Source organism: Rhipicephalus microplus, chromosome 2 (assembly GCF_043290135.1).
Source record: "Rhipicephalus microplus isolate Deutch F79 chromosome 2, USDA_Rmic, whole genome shotgun sequence".
Taxonomy (NCBI): Eukaryota; Metazoa; Arthropoda; class Arachnida; order Ixodida; family Ixodidae; genus Rhipicephalus; species Rhipicephalus microplus.
In genome coordinates, this window is record NC_134701.1 from 288,380,543 (window position 1) to 288,405,864 (window position 25,322).

The following is a 25,322-nucleotide window of genomic DNA, read 5'->3' on the forward strand; positions in this document are numbered from 1 at the left end:
GCATGGCGCAACTATTTCACTACGAAGAAATAAAGCAACCGTGAAACATTGTGAAGTACGACTTCCTCTCGAATGCCTACTTTGCTCAACGAAACGCACACGAAACAGTGAGCAACGTGCGCGATAGGTATGTTCTTCACAGAGTGCGACCGCTAGCATCTCGAAGACTCTCTTGGACGAGGCTAAGAATGAAAGTTGCGAGTCAATCGTGTTTGCGCGTATAGCAACTTAATGTTGTGCATGTACGACATGCGTACGAGAAGCAGCACTGGACAACGCAACGTGCCTGAACAGCGGGCAGACGAAGAAACGAGAGCGAGAATCGCACCCAGAAGCAGGTCCCGTGATGGCTGCAGGAGGTGGAAGGTCAAATCGTGCACGCCGGGTCCCATCGTGGACTGGGTGTACTGAACCTCCGCGAGGACGAAGTGCCAGCCATTGTACTGATAGAGATGCACCGGCTCGTACAGGCTGCCCACGGCCAGTAGGAATTCGCCGCCGGCGCCTTCGTACGCCGCGATCTTGGTAGCACCCGTGGTGTGCAGGCACTGGAACGGAACGAACTTCCCGTCCACGTACTTGTAGACGACCGAATTGACTGCATAGTTGCGGTGGTCGTCATCTGCAACAAAAAAGAAAAAAACATGTGCCACCACTTCTTCGCATGTGAACGTTTCGACTGCCTTGGAGACTGCTGACGCTCTCTCTGGTAGCCAACCAGCACAGAAACATGCCCCTGGCTTGCCAAGATTTGGCTGGAAAAAATTGTGTTTACTTTCAGGACAAATCCTGTATGCGAGCGGCGTAGAAAGACGTGCGTAATTTTTTTTTTTTGCGTGACGAACTGCGACTTTTTAACAGGATGACAGAACGGTGTAATGAAGGTGCATCACTGGTAGTACAGATTAACTTCTATGGGGATGGGGGAATGTGTGTGGATGTAGACAAAAAATATTAACAAGATGGGTGCAGTTTACGTGATCATTTTAAGTTCACATGTGTGTGGCGTATGTCAGTCTACCTAATTGTGATAAGCAGAGACAAATAAGAGAAACTGTATGCCGATGAAAGTTGAGTAATATCGCTAAGAGACGTGGCGCCATGTGTGCCATCCTCGTCCAACTCGATCTTTCTTGCGCTATATACTCTACGCCTCCTATGTTGCTAAGTTTACTAATCCTACAATTGATGTATGGATGAGTGTAATGCTGGAACTACAGCATAAAGAAATGATGAAGTGAATAAAACCGGAAGGGTAGTGTGCTCACGCTGTTCGTATTGATTAGCGATGGCCAAGAAGAATTCCTTCGTCGACGAGTCCGGTCCCAGCGTGAAGAACTCTGCGTCCGTAGCGGCGTACGTGGGAATCTGCTGCAGCGTCTTCCACGCGTTGCGGGACAGGTCGTACTTGTAGATGACCGTGCTCACTTTGGCGGTGTCTCTGGAGAAACGCTTGTTCACCACGGCCAGGAAGTCCAGGTTATGAATGGAGAACGGCTCCAGGTCGCACACTACCCTGCTTTCCACTTGGGCGTACTTGTCGAAGTACGTGGCTGCAAGAACGCGCAGGGTAAGTCGAGTGATTTGCGCCAACAGTGTGGTAGAAAGGTAGCCATAGATTATGCCGCAGTATCATAGGCGTGCTCGTTAGGGTGGGGCAAAGCGTTTCGTACTTTTGCCGATTAGGGGAAAAAGTGCTGCAAAGAACATTGAGTCCCGACCACCGAAGGGAAACCCAGCGCATGTCTCTGCGCATTATACTATAAACTGAATGCAAGCACGATCAAGAAGCACCTTTAGATTCGAAACAATGTGTTGCGATTACACGTAGCGTTGAATAGCGCTGTGGTTGCGTGGAGGATAGCTTCAAACATTAAAGTTTGTGTGAAAAGTGAAGTTCAAGTGGCGACAAGCATGTTTGAATGCCTATTCGGCGACTATAGTAAAGCGAGGCATTTTCATAGGCTGCTTGCATTGCTGCCTCAATGAAAATAGCAGTGACAATTTTTGTGTACATTAAAGATGTCTAGACTGCTTTCATGAGAATGCATCTTGGCTGCTGTTGGTCCAAAACAAATATGATTTCAATGAATAGACAACCTTTACCCTTCTCTTTTGCAAGATTAAGTTGATGAATAGATTAATGCGACATAAGCGCGAATTCTAGACTAAGTCGAAATTTCTGTACTGCGAATAGTACAGGGCTCTCGTATCAGCAGGTGGGAAATCTCGACGGAAAGGAGAAAAATGCCGGGGCATGGAATACCTCTCCAGTTGTAGATGGAAGTGAACATGCCGCTTCCGGAGTTTGCGAGTGCGAGGTTGAACTCTCCATTTGATTTCCTGCATATACAAAGACACATGCAATGTTTAACTGGTGCTGCCCAAGACACGGCATGCGGTAAGTAATGCAGTGGTACAAACATTTGCCAAAATGCCACAGAAGTCGGAGAAGCGCTGTTGATAGTGTGGTCAATGTAAATCTTCCTCGTGTCCTTGTCAAAGAACTGGAGCTCCGCTCCATTGGGAAGTCCTGCGTCAGCGGCTACAATGTAGAGCTTGTTGTTAAAGGTGAAGCCCACAACGTTTCTCGGGTCAACGCAATCCGTATAAGCCACAGGAGTCCACTTGCTTCCCTGCAACAAATGGTTCAGTGAATTCATAAAACATTGTGCACGTGTGATGGGTATAAGAGGGAGGGCAAGACATTCGCTTACCGATAATGTTCCCACTGCCAGCCTCGGTCGTATGTCTTTTGATCCCGCAGAAACACACACCGCATAGAGTTCACCGGCGTAAGGCACGAAGCTAACGTACAACTGCCGCTCACAGAGATCCGAGAAAGGAGAGAGACGCTGAAGACGATGTACGCCTGCGAACATGCGAGGTTCATCAGGTTTGTGTGCAAAAAAAAAAAAAAACAAACAAACAAAAAACACGATTGTACTTGTTAGAAACAGCGGACAGCAAGAATTCGAGAACACGGTAGAGTTTTTGTACTTGGAGAATTAGGATGTTCTTTTCGGGGATAAAAAGACTTAAGCCAACTTGAACAGATTTTTCTAGGCCTCGGATTAAAGCGGAACAACTCTCTTCACAGGAACAGAACAATACGATATTCGATCCTGTAAACAGGGTAAGCAGGGGTGGTGCTCTCCTAAAATTTTGGACTGACGTCCCGTAGCCCCCCCCCCCAAGAGGGAACACGGTCATAAAAGAATGGATAAGTTCCCCGCCTCCATGACCCCCCCCCCCCCCCCTTCTCCGGTCAAATAATCCGAGCGCCACCTCCGATTGTCAGGTCAGAAATACAATAATGCTCAGTAGGGAAGCAATTAGCTAAATCTGACAAGTCCTACCACATGCAAGTGTAATTTGTCAAATGCTACGAAAAAGCACAAACGCAATAAGCCGAGCAGCAGGTTTAAAAACTGCCATTAACGCTTTTAAATGCAGCGCCGTACCACGTACTTTCCTAAGAACGCGGTAGATGGCAGCAGCTGGCCAGAACACATGTTTTTATTGACAATATGGCGCCGCGCAACCGACATGTGGTATATTTGAGCAGGCGATGATACCTGTATTTCATGAATGTGCCTATCGAACACAGTGTTACTGAACGATCCATGGACCGCGAGCACTTAGTCGAAAATCTTAGCTTGCAGCTTGCCGAAATTGAAATGCTGTCAAGTATGTACCCTCGAAACGACGAATTCAAACTCTTGGGCGCACATGCTGTTAGCGAATTCGGAGACTTTTTGGACGGAAAAAGTGATGGAGTTGCGTCGTCTTTGGATTTGAGCTTCACAATTAGAACAGAAGTGGTATGTATAGCGCCGTTCACACAGGTTTCGATGTTTTAAGCGCCCGATTTTCTTCCCAGGGCGCGATAGACTTGGACGTTCATTTGCCTCACAGCTATCCTTCGGTGCCTCCGGAGATCACGATGAGAACTGATTGCGTTGACAGAGCCACGCACACTGCCTTGATGAAGGAAGCCCTGGAGTTCCTCGCCTCGCAGCCACCTGGGTCTCTAGTCGTGGGCGACACTGTCGACTGGATCAGGGAAAACTTTCCGCGATTCTGCGCCTCGCCAGTTGCCCAAGCGCCCGTCCTGAACGGCCAGCGTTTGTTTACAAGACTGTGGATCGTAAGGTGAGCTTTTGTAATGCACTGTTTTTTTATGGGCGTTCGTGCGTTAAGCCTACATGCTGCCCCACCCCCTCCTCCCACTATTTGGCCTTTCAGTCACCATATTTACAACAAGAACAAGCGAAAGCTCATCCTCGAATGTGGAAAGGAAGGCAACTTGACAGGATTTTGTCTCCCTGGAAAGCCCGGGATAATCTGCTTTGAAGGCTCTTCGGAGGAGTGCCTGAATGCCTGGTCGATCATAAAGAACCTCACATGGAAAAAGATAGGTCTAAAGCACCAGGAAGACGTGGAAGTAGCGGTCGGGCAAGAAATCGGAGACTTTAGGAAGTTCCAGAAGTTTGCCGAGGTTGCCTTCAACACTAAACAGAACGCCAGTAGGGACCACCACATGGACATGGGAGAATTCGCAAAATTCTTGAGTGAACACGGCTGTGAAAATATCTTCGAAGTGCTCTTCGGAATAGAGGCTAAGATTAGCAGTTAATCTTGCATGCTTGTTTTTGATATAAACGATTGGTCCAGCAATACTCTGCTATTTGTCTGAATTACTTTCAAACCATGTTTGCGACGTGTGCCGTCTGTGGCATTAAGTCTCACAGTCTCCCCGAAAAAAAGTGTGGTCTCGTAGATTTCTGGAAGTAGGTGTGGATAGAACACAACCATAAAGCACCGTAGCTTCATCCGCAGAGATTTTCATTACTTTTACTTGACAGCACTACCCGATCTTTGTCCCTCAGAAGCTTGCGATTCATTATGCAGAGCAGTTTTTAAATTGTTACGATTGCACACGCAACCGTACGCACGGTTCTGCATTTTGGGGGAGCAAATGGCAGTTATTCATAGCGAATGATAATACATATTGTCTTTCTCGTGGTGCACACGTCATGTCATTTGGCATGTATGATCACGCCCCCCTCCCCGTCTTCCCTTTATAGCTGTATGGCGGCAGCAGTGCTTTGTAGAGATCAGCAATATGTCGCTTACCGAGGCTGTCCTTGATGGAGACGTCGAGCGATGTGCTGCGCTTTCCACGTCTTTGGCCAGAGTCGCTGGGCAAGTTGTGCGCTGCCAAAATGGAATCCAGAAGGTCCTGTACCTCTTGGTCATATTGGTGCAAGTCAACCGGCACTGCGATGATGCAGTTTTCGTAGTGTAAGCACGCACAAATATTAAATGCACAGGTTGTCATGTGGCAACGCGTTACAAGGACGGTATACGTCGGTGCCTGGAGACATTGTGAAGTGATTACAGCCCCAGATGAACGATCCCATTAAGATTTAGTAAGGGCATACTTCCTTACTAAAGTATTGAAGGGCTATGTTGAGGGTTGAGGGTGTTACGCTGCGAGGCTCGCTAATGCGTTCACATCCTATTCCCGCCGAAATTCGCCGTGGTTATGAAACCGTTGACCTTAACTGCACCAGGGTGGTGTTTCTTACTACTTAGAATGTGTCTTGCCGTGGTTTTCAAGTCTGAGATCAAGGCAAAGGTTTTTTTCTGGCTCTAATTCTGAGCATCTACAAACCAAGGCATCTGAAAGAGCCGATGTCCCTAAATTAAGCTACATAAGCGTGAGCGATCCTTTTGTGGAGTACATGATGTTATTTATCTACGTATGCATGCTAACTTTTTAAGAAGCCCTGAAGCACTTTTTTAAGTAACTACGGAATGACTTCAATGAAAGAGCTTATTTTCGCACGAATTCAACGCCGCAAAAATTTTAAGAATCTGTCCAGTGCGAGTGGAGTTAGAATGCAATTGCAGCATGCGAAAAACCTTTTCTCGCCACAACGAAAGCGCTGGAAGCTAAGCAGAAAGGGATGGCAGGGCCACTGAAAAACGTCACGCGCGCCTCGTGACCTTGAGCACTTGACCTCGAGCCTCGTGACCTTGAGAATGCGTGGCTTTTCCAGTGATCGCGTGCGCACGCGTGGACAAGTAGAGGCCTCCCTCGGTGATCTCTAATGAGTGAGCGTGCCATGTTCCAATCAGCCAATTTTTGGCTTGCTACGCGCGATTTTTGGGTATATTCCGTGATTTGTCGAGAGAACAGAAAGGAATTTTTAGCCGACTGATAATTGATTGCCAATTATAGGTCGCGTGCTGCGCTATAACATTTGGCTCGCGTGTTGTCGGGAGCCTCTACTACCGATTGGCAGCGTTTTCTGAACATGCTCGAAAAGTGTTGCAGGGCCCCTTTAAGCGCATGAACGTGCCTATAAGTTGTGGACGTTGCTTTTCCCCGACAGGATATGGTTCTGAACGTGGCGAGAATTGTTCAATTTAGGGTAAATAAACTACACTAACTTAAAATCGTCCTCATGCCACACTTGGCAGCTCTTATTTCAGGCATATACGGTATCGTGATATCTCGTTCGTCTTTCATCTGTGCCACACAGAGACTTTCCTTCGCGAACGGGCGGGATACCGATCAAATTTCATGATCGCGACTGGCTCCCTCACGCAAGGCGCAGAAAGGAGCCAATCGCTGTTGATAACCAATTCTGATGGGTCCCGATCGCAATTATCAGCGGGATAGGCAACATCGGCATATCATTTATGAGACACTTTGAGTGATTGATGTGTGCGAATTAAAATAGTCATGCTGATCATACGTGACGCGACCGCAATGTGCATTTAACAGATAATTAGAATCGCTTCATCATTGCAACTAGAGTGCATCGATGCGCTCCCCGGAGTGAAGGCGAACGAGCACATCGAGTCGCTAATTGCAAGCGACAAACGCTGCCACCTTAACACAACTTCCACAAACGGAAAAGCGATATTCGGTTATGTCCAATAACGCGAACAAGTTATCTTCCCAATGCAACAACGCCAATAAAGGGCGTAATTATTTGCGAAAGCAGTACTTTCCGTGCGCGTATTTCAATATCTATTTTTCGCACTACCATGACATTGACTCGATGAAATTTCCTGAAACTTAGCATGTTGGGTGTATGGCACCCAGAGATTATTTACTCCATTTTTACCGATTAGGAACTACGTAGGATCGAGTAGACTGCGTCAAATTTCATGACGTCACGGTGTTCGGTGCGGCAATCTCGAGGCGGTGTCTTCGCGCGCATTTTATTCTCGCTTAGCACGGGTCGCCTGCGATAAGAGGTGTTTTGGGGACGGTGAAACTGCACTTTGTGATAAGCCAAAAATCGTTTTCTCTTTGGTGTCCCTTTAACAAGGTTAAGTGAAATAGAGGCCACCAGGGAAACTTGGGCCTTGTATCGTGCAAGGAAACATTTCATTGTGCAAGGGTGAGAGGTAACGTTAAGTGCCAACTTTACTGCCGGAACTTGTCGAACACTTGGCTATGCTCACCGGTTTCGTTGATAGTCGTTTCCGGTGTAGCTACTATCGTACGCAGACCGGGAATGACATCCGTCAGTAGGCGGGTCCAGGAGGCGTGCGCCGAGGCTGCCACCGCAGAAACGATCAACGCGGTGGTCAGCTGCCAGCCCAGCGGAAACGCCATCTGCAATGGGCCAGCACATTGCATGCGTGCGCACATCCCCGAGAACGGTCCAGGCTTGCGTACTACGCGGGTTCAAAGCGCGCGAAAATGCCACTGGCGGCTTCCGGTGAAAAGCTGGATCACCCATCGCAGGTTAGTTCGTCAGACTGAAATTGACTGGCTCTGAATGAAGAAGACACGCCGACTAAACACTGGAGCGTCACAAAGGTGGAAAAAAGTGCTATAAAACTTGTCTGCGCATGGCCATGCCATAGACGAACCTATCAATCTGACAGCAGGGGAGGGTCTACGTGAACGACAACTGTTAATCTTTATGAAAGTATAGTCAGTTGGCATGCGTTGTGGATATACCATGCCTCAATCATCAGACGAGTTTCGTCATTCCTATGCCGCTATAAAACAGCAGTGCATTCATAAAATTGCGGCGTGTCAATGTAAAGAAACCGACTATACTGCAATCCACAGTTTATCGCATGAATGCACACAGTGGGTGGAGTAGTGCTTGAGCGACGCGTTTGAGGATCTATTTTTCTTTTTTTTTTATCTCCCTCTCCGGAATTCAGTCTTATGCCCAACCGGTGGTCATACGAAGGCTGGCCGAGCAGGCTATCCATCCGCTGCTGCTCGTACTGTCTCAATACTGCATCACTACCTGATCGTTTCGGTGCAGAGAATGGAATGGTTGTTAACAACCTCACACCATAAGAATTGAAAAGCGTCAGTAGTCTCCGATTTACGAAAAACAAGCTACCGAACACACAAGTTTCATTCAGTACTGTCGCCATGCTACACGCGCCCACGATTCACACCTCTCGAGTGCATGACATGCTCTGACATCAGCTACAACACTGCACTTCATATGCACGGTTTAAAAGAACGGTAACTAAATAACCACCGTAAATTTTTTTTTGACCACAATAGCTCGAAGGAAACTTATGAAAGAAAAAAAAAAACGCCACCCTTACCTTGCAGCCTTCGCCGCGCGTCTGAAGTGAATGTTGCTATTCTCAAGCCATATATAACTTCGGTAGCGAATCATGTTTGCTTCCTATTGGTTGGTTCCGTGTCTGCATTGTGAGGGTGTATCGCTCGCCTGAAATTCATCGCGACAACGCCCACTTCTTTCAACGTTTGTCTCTGCGTCCTCGCTGTTCGAGCCGTCGTGCGAAGGTTTTGCTTGCAATGACGCGAAACCGGCACCAGACACGAAGAACACGTAACGCGTTGCCTGTTGTGTCTGCCTCCTGTTTTATCGTGTAATTATATTAACTAGCTTATTGTAATGCGCTGCAATTGGTTACAGTACCGGCGTTTCCACTGATCGCTGTTTACGTGTACGCGCAATCATCAGCTGCGTGCTGTATCACCGGTTTTCGTTCGTACTGTGCGAGCTATAGTTGAAAGAATAAAGGACGCCAGGACTTCGTAATTATTCTTTCCGCCTTTACGGTGCAGAAAAAAAAAAGAAAAATCGCCGATGGTTACGATGTTGCCTAATGTGAATTCTGAGCGGAGCTTCGTGTTGGGGCGGCCCCGCCGCGGTGGTCTAGTGGCTAAGGTACTCGGCTGCTGACCCGCAGGTCGCGGGATCGAATCCCGGCTGCGGCGGCTGCATTTCCGATGGAGGCGGAAGTGTTGTAGGCCCGTGTGCTCAGATTTGGGCGCACGTTAAAGAACCCCAGGTGGTCGAAATTTCCGGAGCCCTCCACTACGGCGTCTCTCATAATCATGGCGGTTTTGGGATGTTAAGCCCCACATATCATCATCATTCGTGTTGGGGCGAGACTATGTTTTGGCTTTTCGCAATGTATCGACTCCGCCATAAATCATAATTTTTGTGACGCTGAGCACCAACCACTGCACCATTGTTCGTCTTTCTGCGGATAAACGATACTGCATGCTCTTTGTAGATGATGATGACGATGAAGCATTACTGCTGACCACACACTGGATGCACAGTGAGCGTTGCGGGGTGACTGGCTATTGTTCTGCTCGTCTACCATGCATAGATCAACGCCATTCCTTGCTCGACATGGCGCTTTTATAGGGCCTCTTTAAGAGGGATCAAGCACTAGCGTCGCAGTGCAGTCAGTGTCTATAGAATACTCGATGGCCATGGTCCGAGTTCTAATCCCATTCGATCTTGGATATTTTTTTTCTCATGTCTATCGGTTACGCCACCGACGGTATGTAAGGGTGACGCCGCAGGAACGGTTGCGTAAGAGAGAGAGAGAGAGATAAAGATGCAAGTAAAGGCAGGGAGGTTAACCAGACGCATGCACATCCGGTTTGCTACCCTGCACTGGGGAAGGGATAAAGGCTGCGCTCTGGGAAGAGGCTGAGCTATATACATTCAACGACTAAAAACCTCCGGCTTTGAAAGCAACTGCCGAGCGTCCTCTGTGAAATCGCCGAACATGCATAGGCATTCTCTGGGCTCCTGCTTTTTTATTTTGTCTAGTTACCCTGATACCTTCATTGTGTCGATCGACAGGAGGCATTACAGAGGGAAATGTTAAAAGAGAATTATGTGCTTTGGCGTGAATAGCAGCAGTTGGGTGGCGCAACGGCACACCTGTGTTGTGCCGGGCAGCACGAGGCGCCATGGCTCATCAGCTTATCCGAACGTAAATGAAGGGGCGTGCGAACGGTAAACATTTCTGAACAGTGAGTTGAATATTTTCTTCTGAGTTAATCCAAGTTGCTATTCCTATGGATACAAATCTTTTTGGATAATTTGCGAGTACTCGAGGATCTCACTGACCACATTAAGCAAGCGCAAAATCAGTGCGTGGGTATACGTAAGGAATGGCAACAATGCAGATACCGACGGGGATAAATAGAGGCACGCAGTAGATAAACGTAGCGCTGAGTTTCAACAAAATGTTTATTTTGCATGTGCACAATTATATGTGCCGAACGCTCGATAAAAAAAAAAGAAAACCCGCCAGGCCTGCGTGCAGCACAGTCACAGCGAAAGCTAGAAGAGCGGAGAGTGCATGGACTTTCAGAGCCTTTTCAAAACACTCATTGGGTAACTACTGAAAGCACATTTGCTTGGTACCCACTAGGGTAATAATAATAAACTTTTGGGTAGTTGGTCGGCATTAGCTAGGCTATTTTTCGTCATTCTTCTGAGAAGCGTGGTATCCGCTGAACACTTGCAAGGAATTTTGGGCTAATTTGCATGCAGTGGCTGACGACGATGAGGAATTATGGCTGAAATGGGTATGTGCCGCACTTATTAGGGGAACGAGAACAATTAAGCTTTTGTGATGATTTGGAGCATTGGACGGCCCACTCGTTATGCTAATCGCATTGTGCGACTGGTTGTTCATTCGCTGTTGTAAAACGTTTTATAAGTCGTATTAACGCGATTGTTTTCCCGACATCAAGCCTGCCTAAGGCAGGTTTGACAAGTCACAAGCACCGGTGCAGCTCGGTGGTAGAATACTGGGCTGGCACCCAGCGGACCTGGGTTCGAGCTCCACTCTCCACTGTGCCATTGGTGCTTAGAGGTCATGCCTGCCTAAGGCAAAGTATTAAATGCGAAACATTTTTAGCGAACTTCGACGACTTAGAGCGTATCTATCTATCTATCTATCTATCTATCTATCTATCTATCTATCTATCTATCTATCTATCTATCTATCTATCTATCTATCTATCTATCTATCTATCTATCTATCTATCTATCTATCTATCTATCTATCTATCTATCTATCTATCTATCTATCTATCTATCTATCTATCTATCTATCTATCTATCTATCTATCTATCTATCTATCTATCTATCTATCTATCTATCTATCTATCTATCTATCTATCTATCTATCTATCTATCTATCTATCTATCTATCTATCTATCTATCTATCTATCTATCTATCTATCTATCTATCTATCTATCTATCTATCTATCTATCTATCTATCTATCTATCTATCTATCTATCTATCTATCTATCTATCTATCTATCTATCTATCTATCTATCTAGCCGCTTACGTTTGGGGGCTCTCGTGGTCACCCTCTTAACTTGCTGTGAACTATAATTAGCATGAGAGAATAAGGAGGTTTGACGAATATGACGCGCTGGTCAAGACATGAATGATGCCACAATCCCGTCGCGTACGTCGTCAAACAATTCCCGCCCGACAGTGGCACATACCCATGGGCGAGTGTGTGCCGTGGGTATGCGGGTATGTGCCACAGGCGAATGACACGTATTATCTACTTAAGAACGACGAGAACACACATGGGCAATTTTAACGCGTGAGCGTTAAAAAGTGCCTGACAAATGCAAAGAATAAATGTCAGGGTCCTGGCTGGGATGGAACTCAACCATTCTGCGTGGTAATGAAGAATTTTACCACAGAGCTACGCCAGGTCACGGAGCTGCTTTTCAAATAGACGCCAATCTTCGTGAAACGTCAATAGTGGTTGCAGTGCTGCCCACCTTATTTTATAAACATTACATATCTACTGCTTTGATACAGCCGTCACGTCGGGTTAACGTCAATTGTTGTTAGCTACCACGCGCTGAAGTTTATTTGTGTAGCAGCGTCCAGGGCCAGCATCCTCGCGAGCATCAGCACTTCATATAAGCTTCTGGTGTTGCTAATACGCATGTTCACCTTGGCTTCGTTGCGCAAGTTCGAAAAACTGGTTACATAAACATCTGCAACTTTACAATATAAGTCTGTGCGTGCAACACTTGTACATATATGTAGCGTCGTTTCAGGACGTGTCGCTCAGTAAAAAAAAAAAAAAAATGCAACCCGGTCACCTTCTCTCCGCGTGCTTCGCATAACGTCGATTCATAGGTACGTGGGATCTGCCGATTCTTTTTTTTTTTTCTGATTTCGCGCGATGTGGTTACGAACACCGGTGGTGGCGAGGGCGGTGGACAACATGCAACTGCGCGTGACCCGAAAAGTGATCTCATAAACAGCTTTCGCGGTAAAATTAGGAGACCCTTTGCACCCCAGGTGGTCGAAGTTTCCGGAGCACTTCTCTACGGCGTCTTTCATAAGCATACGATGGTTTTGGGACGTTAAACCCCTGCTATTACTAATATCAAAGCACAGAAGTGCATAAAGGGCAATGCGTGATTTGCCAGCCTATTGTACGGTGGCGCCATTTCGTGGCTGTCGATACCAACTGCGGCAGCCACGGCTCCTCCCTGAACACACTACCCCATATTCTAGTACGCTATAGTAACACACAGTGACGTGGTGGGACACGAACACAGCAAGGCGGGGGCTTTCGGGAGCATTCCGAAATGAAATAAAATGCTGTCGAAACAAGTCAGTCGATCATGGGCCGGGGACTTTTTTTTTTGCTAGATTATTGGGATAGACGGTCCTCTCCTCTAGCCAAGTTTTCTACCGTAATGAATATGAATGGGTCCTTTAATTAAAAGTGCATGTGGTGGTTTGGGCTAGTTGGTATTACATGACGATAGTTATAGCGTGAGAGCAGAACGACGACAAAGGGACGTTGAAATTCGTTGCCCACTTGAACTAAGCGTATAGCTGAGGAAGCAATCATCGCACGCAGGCTTCAGGAGCAATCTATCTGCATTGCTGCTGGTTTAAGTATATGTAGCGTACGGGACTTTAGTTCATAGTTAATTTAGACACCATGCAGCATGCCAACCCAAGTGAAAAGGCAATAAGAAAGCCATCCGAGTCCTTCGTGATTCCAGTTTAAGCAGGGCCAGAACAGGGAACGAAGAGCCAAAATCTGAGCCACGAATCACAAATGATTTGAAAAAGTTGTTTTATTTAGAAAAAAAAAAAAGAGAGCAATTGTTATTAGCGCGATGGCAACGAGAATCACTCGCTACACCGGCTAATTGGTTGGCTTGATGTATCTATTTCGCTGTACTTTTCATTCTGAATTCATCGTGAGAACGGCACGCCTCCTCGTTATAAGTTCTCCAAACTAAGCGACAAAAACACGCACCCTGTGAATAAGGTAGACATGTTTATCCCGCCTGAGAACAAATTGAGCCATCTTACTTCCCGTGCGCTGAACACTCGCTGTGCACACACAGGGCTAAGGGAATGAAGAAAATGCAAATAAAAGGAAGAAAAAGTGGTTTATGCCGCGTTGTTTGAACGCCCTTGGCTGCACAGTCCGCATAAGCTAAGTGGCCTGCGCGTTCAGCTTAGTTAGCACGCTGACAGTCTTAGTTATAGGTGAACTGCCGCTAATTAAGGAGTGCTTGAAATGAATTCAGCAGGCTTTCCCGAAGGCATGCCCATTTATTAGTTCTTTCTCCGCGTGACACTTTCCCATTCCGCGGGCATTAATCGCGCTTGTCTGCAGAACCAAGACTTCCACGGCGGACGTCGTCTCCCCCGTTGCAGTGTTAATTTACTCTAACCACGCCCTGTCCACGTAGTGCCTGTACACATGCAGTGTTGTGCGCTCATGTTCGCGCAGAATAAATAATCTGTTGGAAACCACCCAGTGCAATTGAGTGTAAGACTCGCCGGTAGGGAAACCAAGGCGGCGTAGGCGGCGTTGATGCTTTCTGCTGGTTATGCTGATGATATAAACGCTGTCTGCTCAAAAATATTGGCTTTGCATGCTGCGAACGACGCAGCAATATAGAAGGAAAGGGAAAAGAAGAAACACAATGTGAATAGGTTGAAGCAGTGCACATGATCAGGAGAGCGGGGCCTGTTTTCGAAATGAAAGTATCATTACCCGGTGACAAATATTCTGACCTTGCGGGGAAGCGCGGCATGCCTGGTGCTTTACACTGCCAAGACCTGATTGTGAAGGCCTCCTCAAACTTAGGAGGAGCAATAAAAGTTTTTCAAGCAGCCAGGTGGATATCATTGTCGCCTCGCGCTTGTGTGCCCGTGACTGAGCGAGGGACAAGATTTGAGAGAAGAGCTGAGGGAGGCTAAGCTGCCGGGCAGTTCTTCCCGATGACGTCTTGAGCCCGGACCAGTGTTTGAGCATCAGCGGGTGCACCGCCGTGAGCCCGTTGTTTCTGGGACTAAAACTGTGGAATATGGGCGATGGAAAAGGAAATCACTGGGTACACTGGCAGCTTGACGGGTTGTTTGTCACGATGACCTTGTCTCTCGTCGGGTGGTTGGGGACCTTAGCTAGTCGCAACGGCTCTGAAGCCACAGCCCTCAGGCCGCAAACCCCACGCACCCGCAGAACAAGCATAAATCGACTGGTGTGCGTTGACTTCGTCAATGCGAATAGCATAACGATGAAGATTAGTCCCCAGAAACGCGCTCGGTTGTTCGATCCCGGCAACGCCGGTAACATTCGATGAACACGAGATGATGGGGCCGTGTACCCTATGATGGTGTTGGAAATTATTTAAGCAATATGCTATGAATTATTTACTCGTATTCATAATTGTTTTGGCATGTATAACCTTACAGCAATTATTATTAGGGAAATCTGTCATTTTTTTGGGAAAACCCTCCAAATGTCTGAATGCGCCATGGTTATGCGGTTAGATTGTCGGGCTGGAACACTGAAAGCGTATACCTGAGTGAAAACACTGTCAAAACACTGTCAAAATATTTATTCGCGTTTGTATGGTGCACGTGGGGGCCGCGCTGACCTCACTAGCATGTTTGCCTTGTGGATAAACGGGTGATGTTTCTATGAAAAGTTGACCGTCCATACGAAACCCGCCGGGTTAGCTTAAGCAAATGCTATACGCATTTACAAAACAACCAACTAGCAATGGTTCCTTTAAAGAGACTATATAGCCCACCCTCAGGAAAATATGGTATATTGAAGAGAGAAGAGGGAGGCATGACGCAGAAAGGTGAGAGCCGAATCCGTGAAAACGATTTGTGGTGGAGATTAGCGAACCTGGTATCCGTTCTGTTTGTGCCTTTGCAGAATATGTTCATTTTGGCTTAGGATGTTCTGTCACTTGGGGTATATACTATGATTGTCGGTTGTTTCAAACGATAACTTTGGTGGCGATTTTTTTTTATTTATCCCTGCGATGCCCACAGAGAGTCACGTTTTACAAAAATTGTGACAAAACACTCGCCGTTTTTGTTCTTGTTGGAGAGTTCAGTTCAAGAAAAAGAAAGTGGGAAATTTTGTTTCAGGCATAATTATTTCAATTGAAATAATCACATTGGTTAACTGTGCAACTCAGTGTAACTTCATTATAACGTGAAAAATACACAATAACTGATTTTCTATGAATGTTTGAGAGCTTTATTGCTTTTTTTAGACATTGTATTCAATACATCAAATATGATACACACGTCCAGCAAAGTAAGCAAAAGCACACCCGACGAGGCAGAGGAATGCAGCGGCAGCAGAATACCCCCGCGTGCTGCAAATGTAGGCTATGCCGAGAAAGTGGGGCCCGGCTGTACAGCCTCGCAAGCTCATAGGGGCGTTTTCGTTGCCGTGAGAGATGCGCGCACCCTTATTGGCGACGATTGAGCTGGCGGCTGAGCGCGCCATGCGATGCCGCACGTACGAATCGCGTGATGGATGAGGTCGGCGGGGAAGAGTGTCGGCGCCGAGTGGGCGCGCTAATTGACGGCGCTGCTATCGCTCCTTGCGCGCGCTATAGACATTCGCGACTGGCGAGCATTGGAATGCCTCGCCTTTTTTTATGGCATTTTTTATTTCTTTACTTACAGAAGTTCAAGTAGAGAAATCGACAGCCTTACCGTAATTGGCCAGAGCCATTCTTGTGTTTCGTATAGTTTCCGAGTGAAGGAGCTCGGAGGTTTATATAGCGTTCATTAGCCGTGCTCCGATGCTTTGGCATTTCATTTTAACCGTTCTTGGTCGAGCCTTCCAGTCTGGGGTAACGCTTGTGGGCATCTCGGATAGGTGTGCGGCACAAACGTCTGGTAAATTCCTCTATACTCACTGCTTTGATTGATTGATATGTGGTGTATAACGGCCCAAAACCACCATATGATTATGAGAGACGCCGTAGTCGAGGGCTCCGGAAATTCAGACCACCTGGGGTTCTTTAACGTGCACTCAAATCTGAGCACACGGGCCTACAACATTTCCGCCTCCATCGGAAATGCAGCCGCCGCAGCCGGGATTAGATCCCGCGACCTGTGGGTCAGCAGCAGAGTACCTCAGCCACTAGACCACCACGGCGGGGCCTATACTCACTGCTGACACCACTAACAATGAAGGCATCTACCTATAGTTAGCCCAATGAATGGCGTGTGTGTTATTGTGGTCGCACCACCGTCACAAGATACTTTGCGCTTATTAAAGATGGTATCTCTACTCAAAGATTAGCGAAGAGTGTTGATTAAAGAACTAGTGTAAGATATCGAAGCATCCTAAGCGAGGATTTCTGTGTGCGTAAGAGTGGTGTGGTCAATACGCAATAAAAGCATAGTGTCACCTAAAAGCTCAGCATAGAATGTTTAATAAGCAGCGATACAACATATCTGAAAGACTTGCAAAACATATAAATGCCTCAATCTGACGACCAACTTCGCTGTTTTGTCGATGTCTGCAAAACGGAGCTGGTTGAATTTTGTTTCGCTACTCAGTTCCTGGTGCTTTGCGTTGGACTAAGCCAACCCTGATATTTTTGCTGCCCATTTGTTATCACTTATGTGATGCCCTGATACTGACAATGCGCTGAACAGCACCTTTTTATTTTTTTATCTTTATACTTCTTTTTTGTTGAAATCAGCCATATCATACAATCGAAGTGACTGTAATCAATTCAGAAGGGATGGCAAAGCGCAAGTCAAAAACAGGTGATTTGCTCAATAGCAGCTTTCAAGCTTGTCCCTTCAACCATGAGACGTAAGTCACATATCGCGCACTATCACTTAATAAGACGGCTCAAAATAGTAGATACTTTACCAATCCTAATTTCCGTGGCCTCTATTACAGTCTTCATTTGCTCCTCCTTTCGTTTTCTTTCGCGAGTCGTCGCAGATCACGAGATGCAATCTGGAAATCGTATTCCCCCTAAATGTTCTGCCGAACTGCTTGTCCCCGATGTGCTGTCATTATTACGTCACGGACGGTAGTGGAAAAGTTCAGTGGGTCTTCCGAACAAGACAAAAAAAAGTTATGGGGGGAACTGATCGCCGTGCCTTTTTATTAACGTTAGGTGTCCAGAAAGAAAAAGAAAAAAAAACACCCACGCCGTTGCTTATCTCGCGACTCTACAGGGAATGTCATTGCCAGTTTTGCTCGTTAGTTTCTGGCACTGGAATTCAGACATTCTTGCATGGTCTGTGATAGGCTGTGGTTTGACTCTTCTGTCTACCCCAAGGAAAGACCTATCATCAGCCAAGAAGACCATGTTAGGTCCACAAAACCGACCACCTTCGCCGTTTCTTATAGGCTTTGTACGGAGTGTAAACGTCTTACTTATTACTTTTTTATTTCTTTATATTTGTACTGTGTTACTTCACTACGCTATGTACTATGGTTTCTACTATGCTGTTTGTATATTCGCTTTCAGTGTTGTAAACTTTCCCATCATATAACAAGCCGCAACGGCTCATAGTTTTGAAAATGAGTAAATAAAAAGTAAATATTTAACGAAGTTTTTGCTCTCTCACTCAGAAATGGTCACTGTTGCGATGATGTTACTACTGGGGCGCTGCAGGTGACTCGTGTGGCAGTGTAACTGAATTATCATCATCATCAGCCTGACTACGTCCACTGCAGGACAAAGGCCTCTCCCATATTCCGCCAGTCAACTCGGTCCTGTGCTTGCTGCTGCCAATTTATTCCCGCAAACTTCTTAATCCCATCTGCCCACCTAACCTCCTGTCTCCCCCTAACCCGCTTGCCTTCTCTAGGAATCCAGTCAGTTACCATTAATGACAAGCGGTTATCCTGTCTACGCGCTACATGCCCGGCCCATGTCCATTTCCTCTTCTTGATTTCAACTATATATGATATCCTTAACCCCCGTTTGTTCCCTAATCCACTCTGCTCTCTTCTTGTCTCTTAAGGTTACACCTACCATTTTCCTTTCCATTGCTCGCTGCGTCGTCCCCAATTTAAGCTGAACACTCTTTGTAAGTCTCCAGGAAACATAATGTGCGGAACTTTGTGCTCTTATTCACGCTTCCAAATACACCTGAAGTTATGATAGCTCGTAGACGTAAATAATACGAACGCTCATGACAAATAATTTAAGCTACATATGCACCGTCAAAGCTTGCACGCTTTCGTCCGTTCACATATCAGTGTAGGGGAACAAACCGGATGTTTCAATTTTGGTTGACCTCGCTGAGTTTATCTCACCTCTTTGTCCCGCATTGTGTAGCTAATGCTTTGAGTGTACAATGCTCGTTGCACATGCCATACGTATGGGCGCATGGGTGTTGCGCATCCCCTCATCCCGTTGATCGAGATCGAAGAAAAGAGAGCTCCGCAACGGATGCAAACAGGCAAATGAGGCGCTGACGATGCTTCCCACGGAGGCCGGCCATTCACTCCCGGCTTTTTCGGGGTAAACGCGGGTTAGTGAACAGGTCCTTGAATACATCAAAAATCCTTGGTTGACATTCCTTACAAAAAGAAAGCGTGTTTTAAAGCCTCTAGTGGGCGCGACCTTGCTGTAGTAAATAGCGGGCCAAGCATCGGTTGACATGGTCTATGAAGTCATGGATTCGACCCCCATATACGGAACTTTTTTCCTTTGCCACCTGATCGTCAGCATTGTTTTGAAGTCATTTCCGTGATAAATACGTCGATGAAGTCTTGAAAATACGTCGATGGACGCCTACATAAAACACCTTCGTGTTAAAACAAAGCATGCGTATAGTCATGACCATGGGCATCGAAAACAACGACGTGGAAATTCCAATTGAGTGAAGGTACGTGGCATGCAGCATTGATGCCTCCCCTTCAGGTGATTTGGGTAGGCGACCGCACAGAAAAGTGTATTGAATGACCAGCTGGCACATGATAAATTGTGAAAAAAACAGCGCGAAAACGGGACAGCGCCACAACGTCATTGACAACACGAAGAGAAGTCAGCTGGTGTGGATAACTTCACATTCCTTGCGTGCCTTTAGCTCTGCTTTGCACCGGTAAACACATTCCAACCCACACAGTCCCTGCTGGCTGTTTCGAGCCGGATGTGAGGTCTCGTTATCCTTTCCCCGTTGGATGACACCAGCCCGGACCTCTGTGTGCTTAATATACTGCGTAAAAGTCGTTCCACGTGCACCTCGAATTTAGAAATATACCATAACTCTGTTGTCACAGCATTTATTGCGACTAGTCGAACGTTGAAACTAGCAGATCCATGGAGTACAGATCGGACGCGCCAGCACCGCCTCTCGGTGCAAAAGGGGCCATTTTCAGTTGTGCTGTATGAGAATAGCACGAGCCGCAAGAACGTGTTGTTGCACTTCTTCGGCTGAACGACAATCTTCTGGAGTTCGTGTGAGCCCCTGTGGCTGTTCACCAGTCGGCATGATAGAGAAATGAATCAGTCAGCCCGAGTCAACAGGCTCTTATCTATTCACATTGCGGTCCAAACATCAGTCAATATTTACAGCAAAACGGGGGGTGTCCGAGGTCATATATACAGTAAACAAGCTTTCACTTGCATAACCGGGCCTACTATGCCTCAGCCATTTTTTTTGGATGCTCACTTCTATGTTGTTTGCCTACCTCTTCGTCCATAGATGCCCCTCCCCCGGCATAAGGTAGCAAACCGGGAAGTTCGACGACGACACCGCCCGCTTCTTCGACGCACACAAAGATTGGCACACTCCTTGCGGCTATACGTACTTTGATCCCAATCCTTCCGGTCAACTCTCCAGAGCGATGATTTTGTGCTGCGGCCCTGCTACAGTTTCCGGCTTCATCACTGGAAGAAGCGGGTTGACATATACGCTATACCTGGAGTGCCTAATCTCATTGAAACATGTGGGGAATGCCAGCAGCACCAAAAGAAAGCAGAATGAGGCAAGAAAAAGCGACTTGGACAGGAAGGGATATCAGTATACGTAGCGTTTTGCCCAAATCCCGTAATACGTGTGGCGGAACAAGGAGACAAAAAAAGAAATTGAATTTTAACAGGCAGTTGAGGCTGACGTTCATTTCTGCGTCCTATTTGCCCATCCCAAACGCTTCATCTATTTCGCCACTTTGTAAAAACGAGCAGGGGAAAATAAATAATGACAGTTGATACTCGGAAGCATCCAGGTGGTGAAAGGGGGGGGGGGTTGTGAAGTTGCAGCAGGCGGTATGAGCCTGGACTACATGTCTCGCGAATTGTTCCGCCTGAACACCTCCTTAATTGTAGGTGTCTGTCACTACGTGCGATACACTGGGCTGTTCAACTCGAAAGCGTCCATGATGAGATCGAGGCTCGCGTTAAGAGCGAGACATCTTAGAGCTCCCTTGCTCACGTATTTAACGAAAAAGTCAAGGCTCCAAGTGTTCAATGATCTGGTGCTGCAACGTGAGAGGAGGAAGCTTTCTGGACCGTTCATACCAGAGCGTGATTTCATTCTTAGGAGGAACCAACAGGTGAGACGCAGAATAAAAAAAAACTGAACTCGACAAAACAAGGCTATAAGCCGCGCTGTCCATGCAGTTGCCGTATCTTTATTATTTACTCGTGTCACACGTGCAAGTCAGGCCTGTTTACGAGGGTACTTTTACGCGCTCACAAAGCACCGATAAAATGCGTGAATTCCCGCCGGGTTATGCGGCGACTGCTTCGACGGCAGTCTAGCTTGTGACTCGACCGTCGTTTTCTCGTATATGACGCCTTTAGCGGTGGATTGGAGAGAGGTGTCGTTGGGAACGACGTGTGCAGCACAGCGGTGTCCTGGAATTTCTTTTCAGGCATTTCTTTCGACGCGCCATGTCAATGGCCCTATACGCGTGTTTTCGCCAGCTGTGCGAGCGCACTCTGGTCGAACCTTGATGCATTTTCTTATCAACCCGTATTCTACTGCAGGCACGCTGGTATCTCTTGTACCCATTTGTATCTTATATCAGTGCCTCTAATGAAGATTGATTGATTAACATGGGGGTTTAACGTCGCAAAACCACCATATGTATATGAGAGTAGCCGTCGTGGAGGGCTCCGGAAATTTACCTCACCTGGGGTTCTTTAACGTGCACCCAAATCTGAGCACACGGGCCTACAACATTTCCGCCTCCATCGGAACTGCAGCCGCCGCAGCCGGGATTAGATCCCGCGACCTGCGGGTCAGCAAGCAACCTTAGCCCCTAAACCACCGCGGCGGGGTCAAAAAATAACTTGCCGTGAGCAGGACTAGCCTTCTCACGGCAAGTTATTTTTTGACCCACTTTTCATATATATATATATATATATATATATATATATATATATATATATATATATATATATATATATATATATATATATATATATATATATATATATATATATATAACCCGCACATATCTAACTCACAGATGACGAATTTTTGTGTCTACGGAAAAGTTGTAAGATCACTTTGAAAGAACAAGAGGCGAGGTTGCTTACTTAAAGAGGTTCTTTGCTAGAAAGTGTGCTTTCCTTTTACGCAGACTTTCCCGTTTCTGATGATTACAGACGGTACGTCGATGTAATCACCATTACTTCCTTCAGTTCACACAAACAGCTAGCTTCCGTCATCTGATTGTTTGTGTCTACGACGAGCGCCGTCGTTTGCAGTGTCATTTCTGGCACCAGACACACGTGACCTTGTGTTCTTTCCACACTTGTATTGCCCTCCATTATTTACATCTGCGTTGACCAAGTCGTTGGGGACGCTGCCGATACATCCTCATTGGCCTCGCGTGGTACTTTCCTTAATGCATCTTCGAGGCCGTATTCCGTGGCGTGGTTGCCTTCTGAATAGACGCGTTCGTTTTGATGGATGCCCGAGTACACCCTGCCAGAGCAATATTCAGTTTTATTATGTTATTCTTGATCTTACGAATCGCCTCGTTATTTCGAGTGTCGCAAGCTGTTATAAGCTTACGACGCAGTACTCTCAACTATAACCATGACTAAGCGTTTTTATACGGACTTGTGCCAACCCACGCTCGACAGTTGCCATGTTGCAACGTATGGTCTTTCGCTGCAGCCTCTAGACATTAAGATGGCCGCCACGTGCGACCGGAAGATCTCATTTAGCCGTCGTGCTGCGTTGCTGACCCAGTTTAATCGACTTCAAGGCTCCCTGTTAGCCCCCTTCAGTTCGTATGATTGGCTTCTTCATTAACGCATGTCAAGGATACAACCTTTGCACACTTCCGGCGGCTGCCTTGGCCGCGCCTTTGAGACTGTTCGTCCCAAGTCATGCGCTCAGCAACATCTGTAGCATGTTGTCTCATTTCAGTGAATAAGCTGCGTGAGGATCATGAGTTCAGAAACAAACGTGGTGCATGTTTGACCAGTAAACGAAGCTTTTGATACGTACAGTAAGCCGTTCAGGTATTGCTTCTGGTTGACACACTAAGTACGCGGAGTAAATGCGCTTACCCCATCTTCTCCTTGCCCGTCCTCTTCCAGCCGATAACGGTACACCCGCCGCGGTGATCTATAATGATCGTGGTGCTCGATTGCTGACCTAAAGGTCATGGGATCGAATACTGGCCGAGGTGGCTGCATTTTCGGTGGAGGCAAAAATGCTTTAGGTCCGAGTGTAGTTGGATTTATGTGCACGTTAAGTAAGCCGAGGTGGTCGAAATTTCTGGAGTTCCCCCCATGGCGTCTCTCACAATCATATCGCTGTTTTGGCGCATTAAACCCGATCAATTATTAACTTAAACGGCATCAATCATCCTCTGAAGTACGCCCTATACACACTCCTGTAGAAGGAACGTCGCGTATACGGGAGCGTCAAATTTTGATCACAGCCCAACACTGATTTACCTCCTTTAGAAGACACAGATGTCCCGACCCTTTTTGGGAAGGCGGGAAAAGCAACGCCTGTGGGTTTGAATGTCTTCCTTCGTATTATTATTGACGCCACTGTATGTAAACCTAATGTTCGCCTGTGCCCAGAGAGCTGTCCCGTCCGCCGCTTATATACGTGACTCGACCCGACGGCTTTCAAGATCGCCGCCTTCTGGTCTTCCAACGTCATGGACTGCGTGGACGTTTGAGTGTAGTGGTGTCGTGCGGTGAGTCAGCGGGCCTGGGAGGTCCCGAATTTCCCCGTAAAAAAGGTTTTCGACTCGACCAGACGGCTCTTGTCGACGCATGCGTTACTGGCTCGTCTTGCGTATAATAGTGAGCGAAGCCGTATTGTTTCCCACCACAGGGTGCTTCCGACGCCCCAGATGTAGGTCAGTGCTGTGTGCCACCAACGCGGCCTCCTCACACGCCGTTTGCTGGGCACGCGTTGTTCTCGGCACAATGCAGTGGTGCCCACGGGCGAGACGGCGACACACCGAGGCGGCGCCCCATGCGCTAAATATGCGTGCGCAGGCTCGGCACCCTGCGTGCGACCCACATGTGCAACGCTGTGTACACAGTCGGAACGAAGGGCACTTCTTAATTCAATGTCACTGCTCGTCTAACTAGACCTAATTAACTAGGCCGGGAGAGAAAAGAGAACCCACTGAAGAAGATGCTCAAGAAAACGTCGCAGTATGAGACGCTTAGCTCTGTAATGGCCACAGGCGCGTCTGCATGAAAAAGATTTGGAACAAACCTTCATTTGCTTTTACTATCACATGATACGCCTCGGTGGTCCGATGATTATGGTGCTCGACTGCTGACCCGCAGGTCGCGGGATCGAATACAAGCAACGGCTGTCGTATTTTGGATGGATGTGATAATGCTTGAGGCCCGTGTCCCGGAATTTAGGGCGCGCATTGAATAAGTCCAGGTGGTCGAAATTTATGAAGACCTCCACTACAGCGTCTTTCATAAGCATGTGGTAGTTTTGGACATTGAGTTCCAGCAATGATGATACCACAAATAGAATATTTTCAGGGGAAAAGGGAAATGTCCGTATGGCGGTAACCTAAATGGCATATAGGAATTATTTTATTGCCAATTACTTTTATAAATCTTAGATGTCTGAATTACGACTTATGAACAAATGCAACAGGCTTTGGGCCAAGTTCCCAATTCTTTAAATCAGCGTTTTCAGCCACCTAGCTCAGTGTTGGAAACATGGAACATTGAGAATTATAATTGTAAATAAAAAGTAATGTTATGTTCCCAAAACTAAGAACGAGTTAGTATAGGAAACACCAGAGACATCATCATAGCACTTCCGTAGTCTGTTCTCGAGCAGCACCAGCCTACACAAAGTTATCTCCACTCATTGCCATCCCGGTCTGTGGCTTGCAGAATAAATGAATAAATAACGAATAGCTGTCATCAGCGCGCGGTACGAGAGCCACTAGTTGCCGTTCATAGACAAAAGGATTATCCGGCCTATGCAGAAGATTGTGACCCTTGCATCGTTCTGTCTGTATCACCCGTGTACTGAAATTGGGCCCATAAGCGGGATGGGTCACTTTGGTGACGTGATAACCAGCGTGACAAAGCAGCCGGAAGCAGGCAGCATGTACCCGCACGCAGCGCCAACATTGCCTGTATGCGGCATCCGGCTACAAAGGCGTACCCCTGCTAAAATGGCGCCATTTGTCACCGGATAAGAGGAACAGGTTAGCAAGCCCTTCCAAGCGACAGATACTTTTCCGTGAAGCGAACAAAC

General features: G+C 46.9%; 3 protein-coding genes across 3 annotated transcripts in view; 2 read left to right on the top strand and 1 right to left on the bottom strand.

Annotated features, from left to right (window-relative positions):
* cv-c (RhoGTPase activating protein) overlaps positions 1 to 25,322 on the top strand; it is a 557,988-nt gene that overhangs the window by 107,997 nt on the left and 424,669 nt on the right. The gene's annotated exons all lie outside the window — the stretch shown is intronic.
* LOC119162391 (closca) overlaps positions 1 to 25,322 on the bottom strand; it is a gene marked incomplete at its 3' end in the record, with an annotated part of 43,623 nt that overhangs the window by 18,139 nt on the left and 162 nt on the right. The window contains 7 exon segments of the mRNA XM_075882222.1: positions 329 to 622; positions 1,269 to 1,553; positions 2,267 to 2,343; positions 2,425 to 2,636; positions 2,718 to 2,872; positions 5,140 to 5,283; positions 7,489 to 7,642. Coding sequence (XP_075738337.1) covers positions 329 to 622; positions 1,269 to 1,553; positions 2,267 to 2,343; positions 2,425 to 2,636; positions 2,718 to 2,872; positions 5,140 to 5,283; positions 7,489 to 7,642 — 1,321 coding nt within the window.
* LOC142761693 (RWD domain-containing protein 2A-like) lies at positions 3,536 to 4,682 on the top strand. Its single transcript, XM_075882229.1, has 3 exons — positions 3,536 to 3,824; positions 3,884 to 4,155; positions 4,249 to 4,682. The coding sequence occupies exons 1-3, from the start codon at positions 3,588 to 3,590 to the stop codon at positions 4,637 to 4,639; spliced, it is 900 nt and encodes a 299-aa protein (XP_075738344.1). The 5' UTR covers positions 3,536 to 3,587; the 3' UTR covers positions 4,640 to 4,682.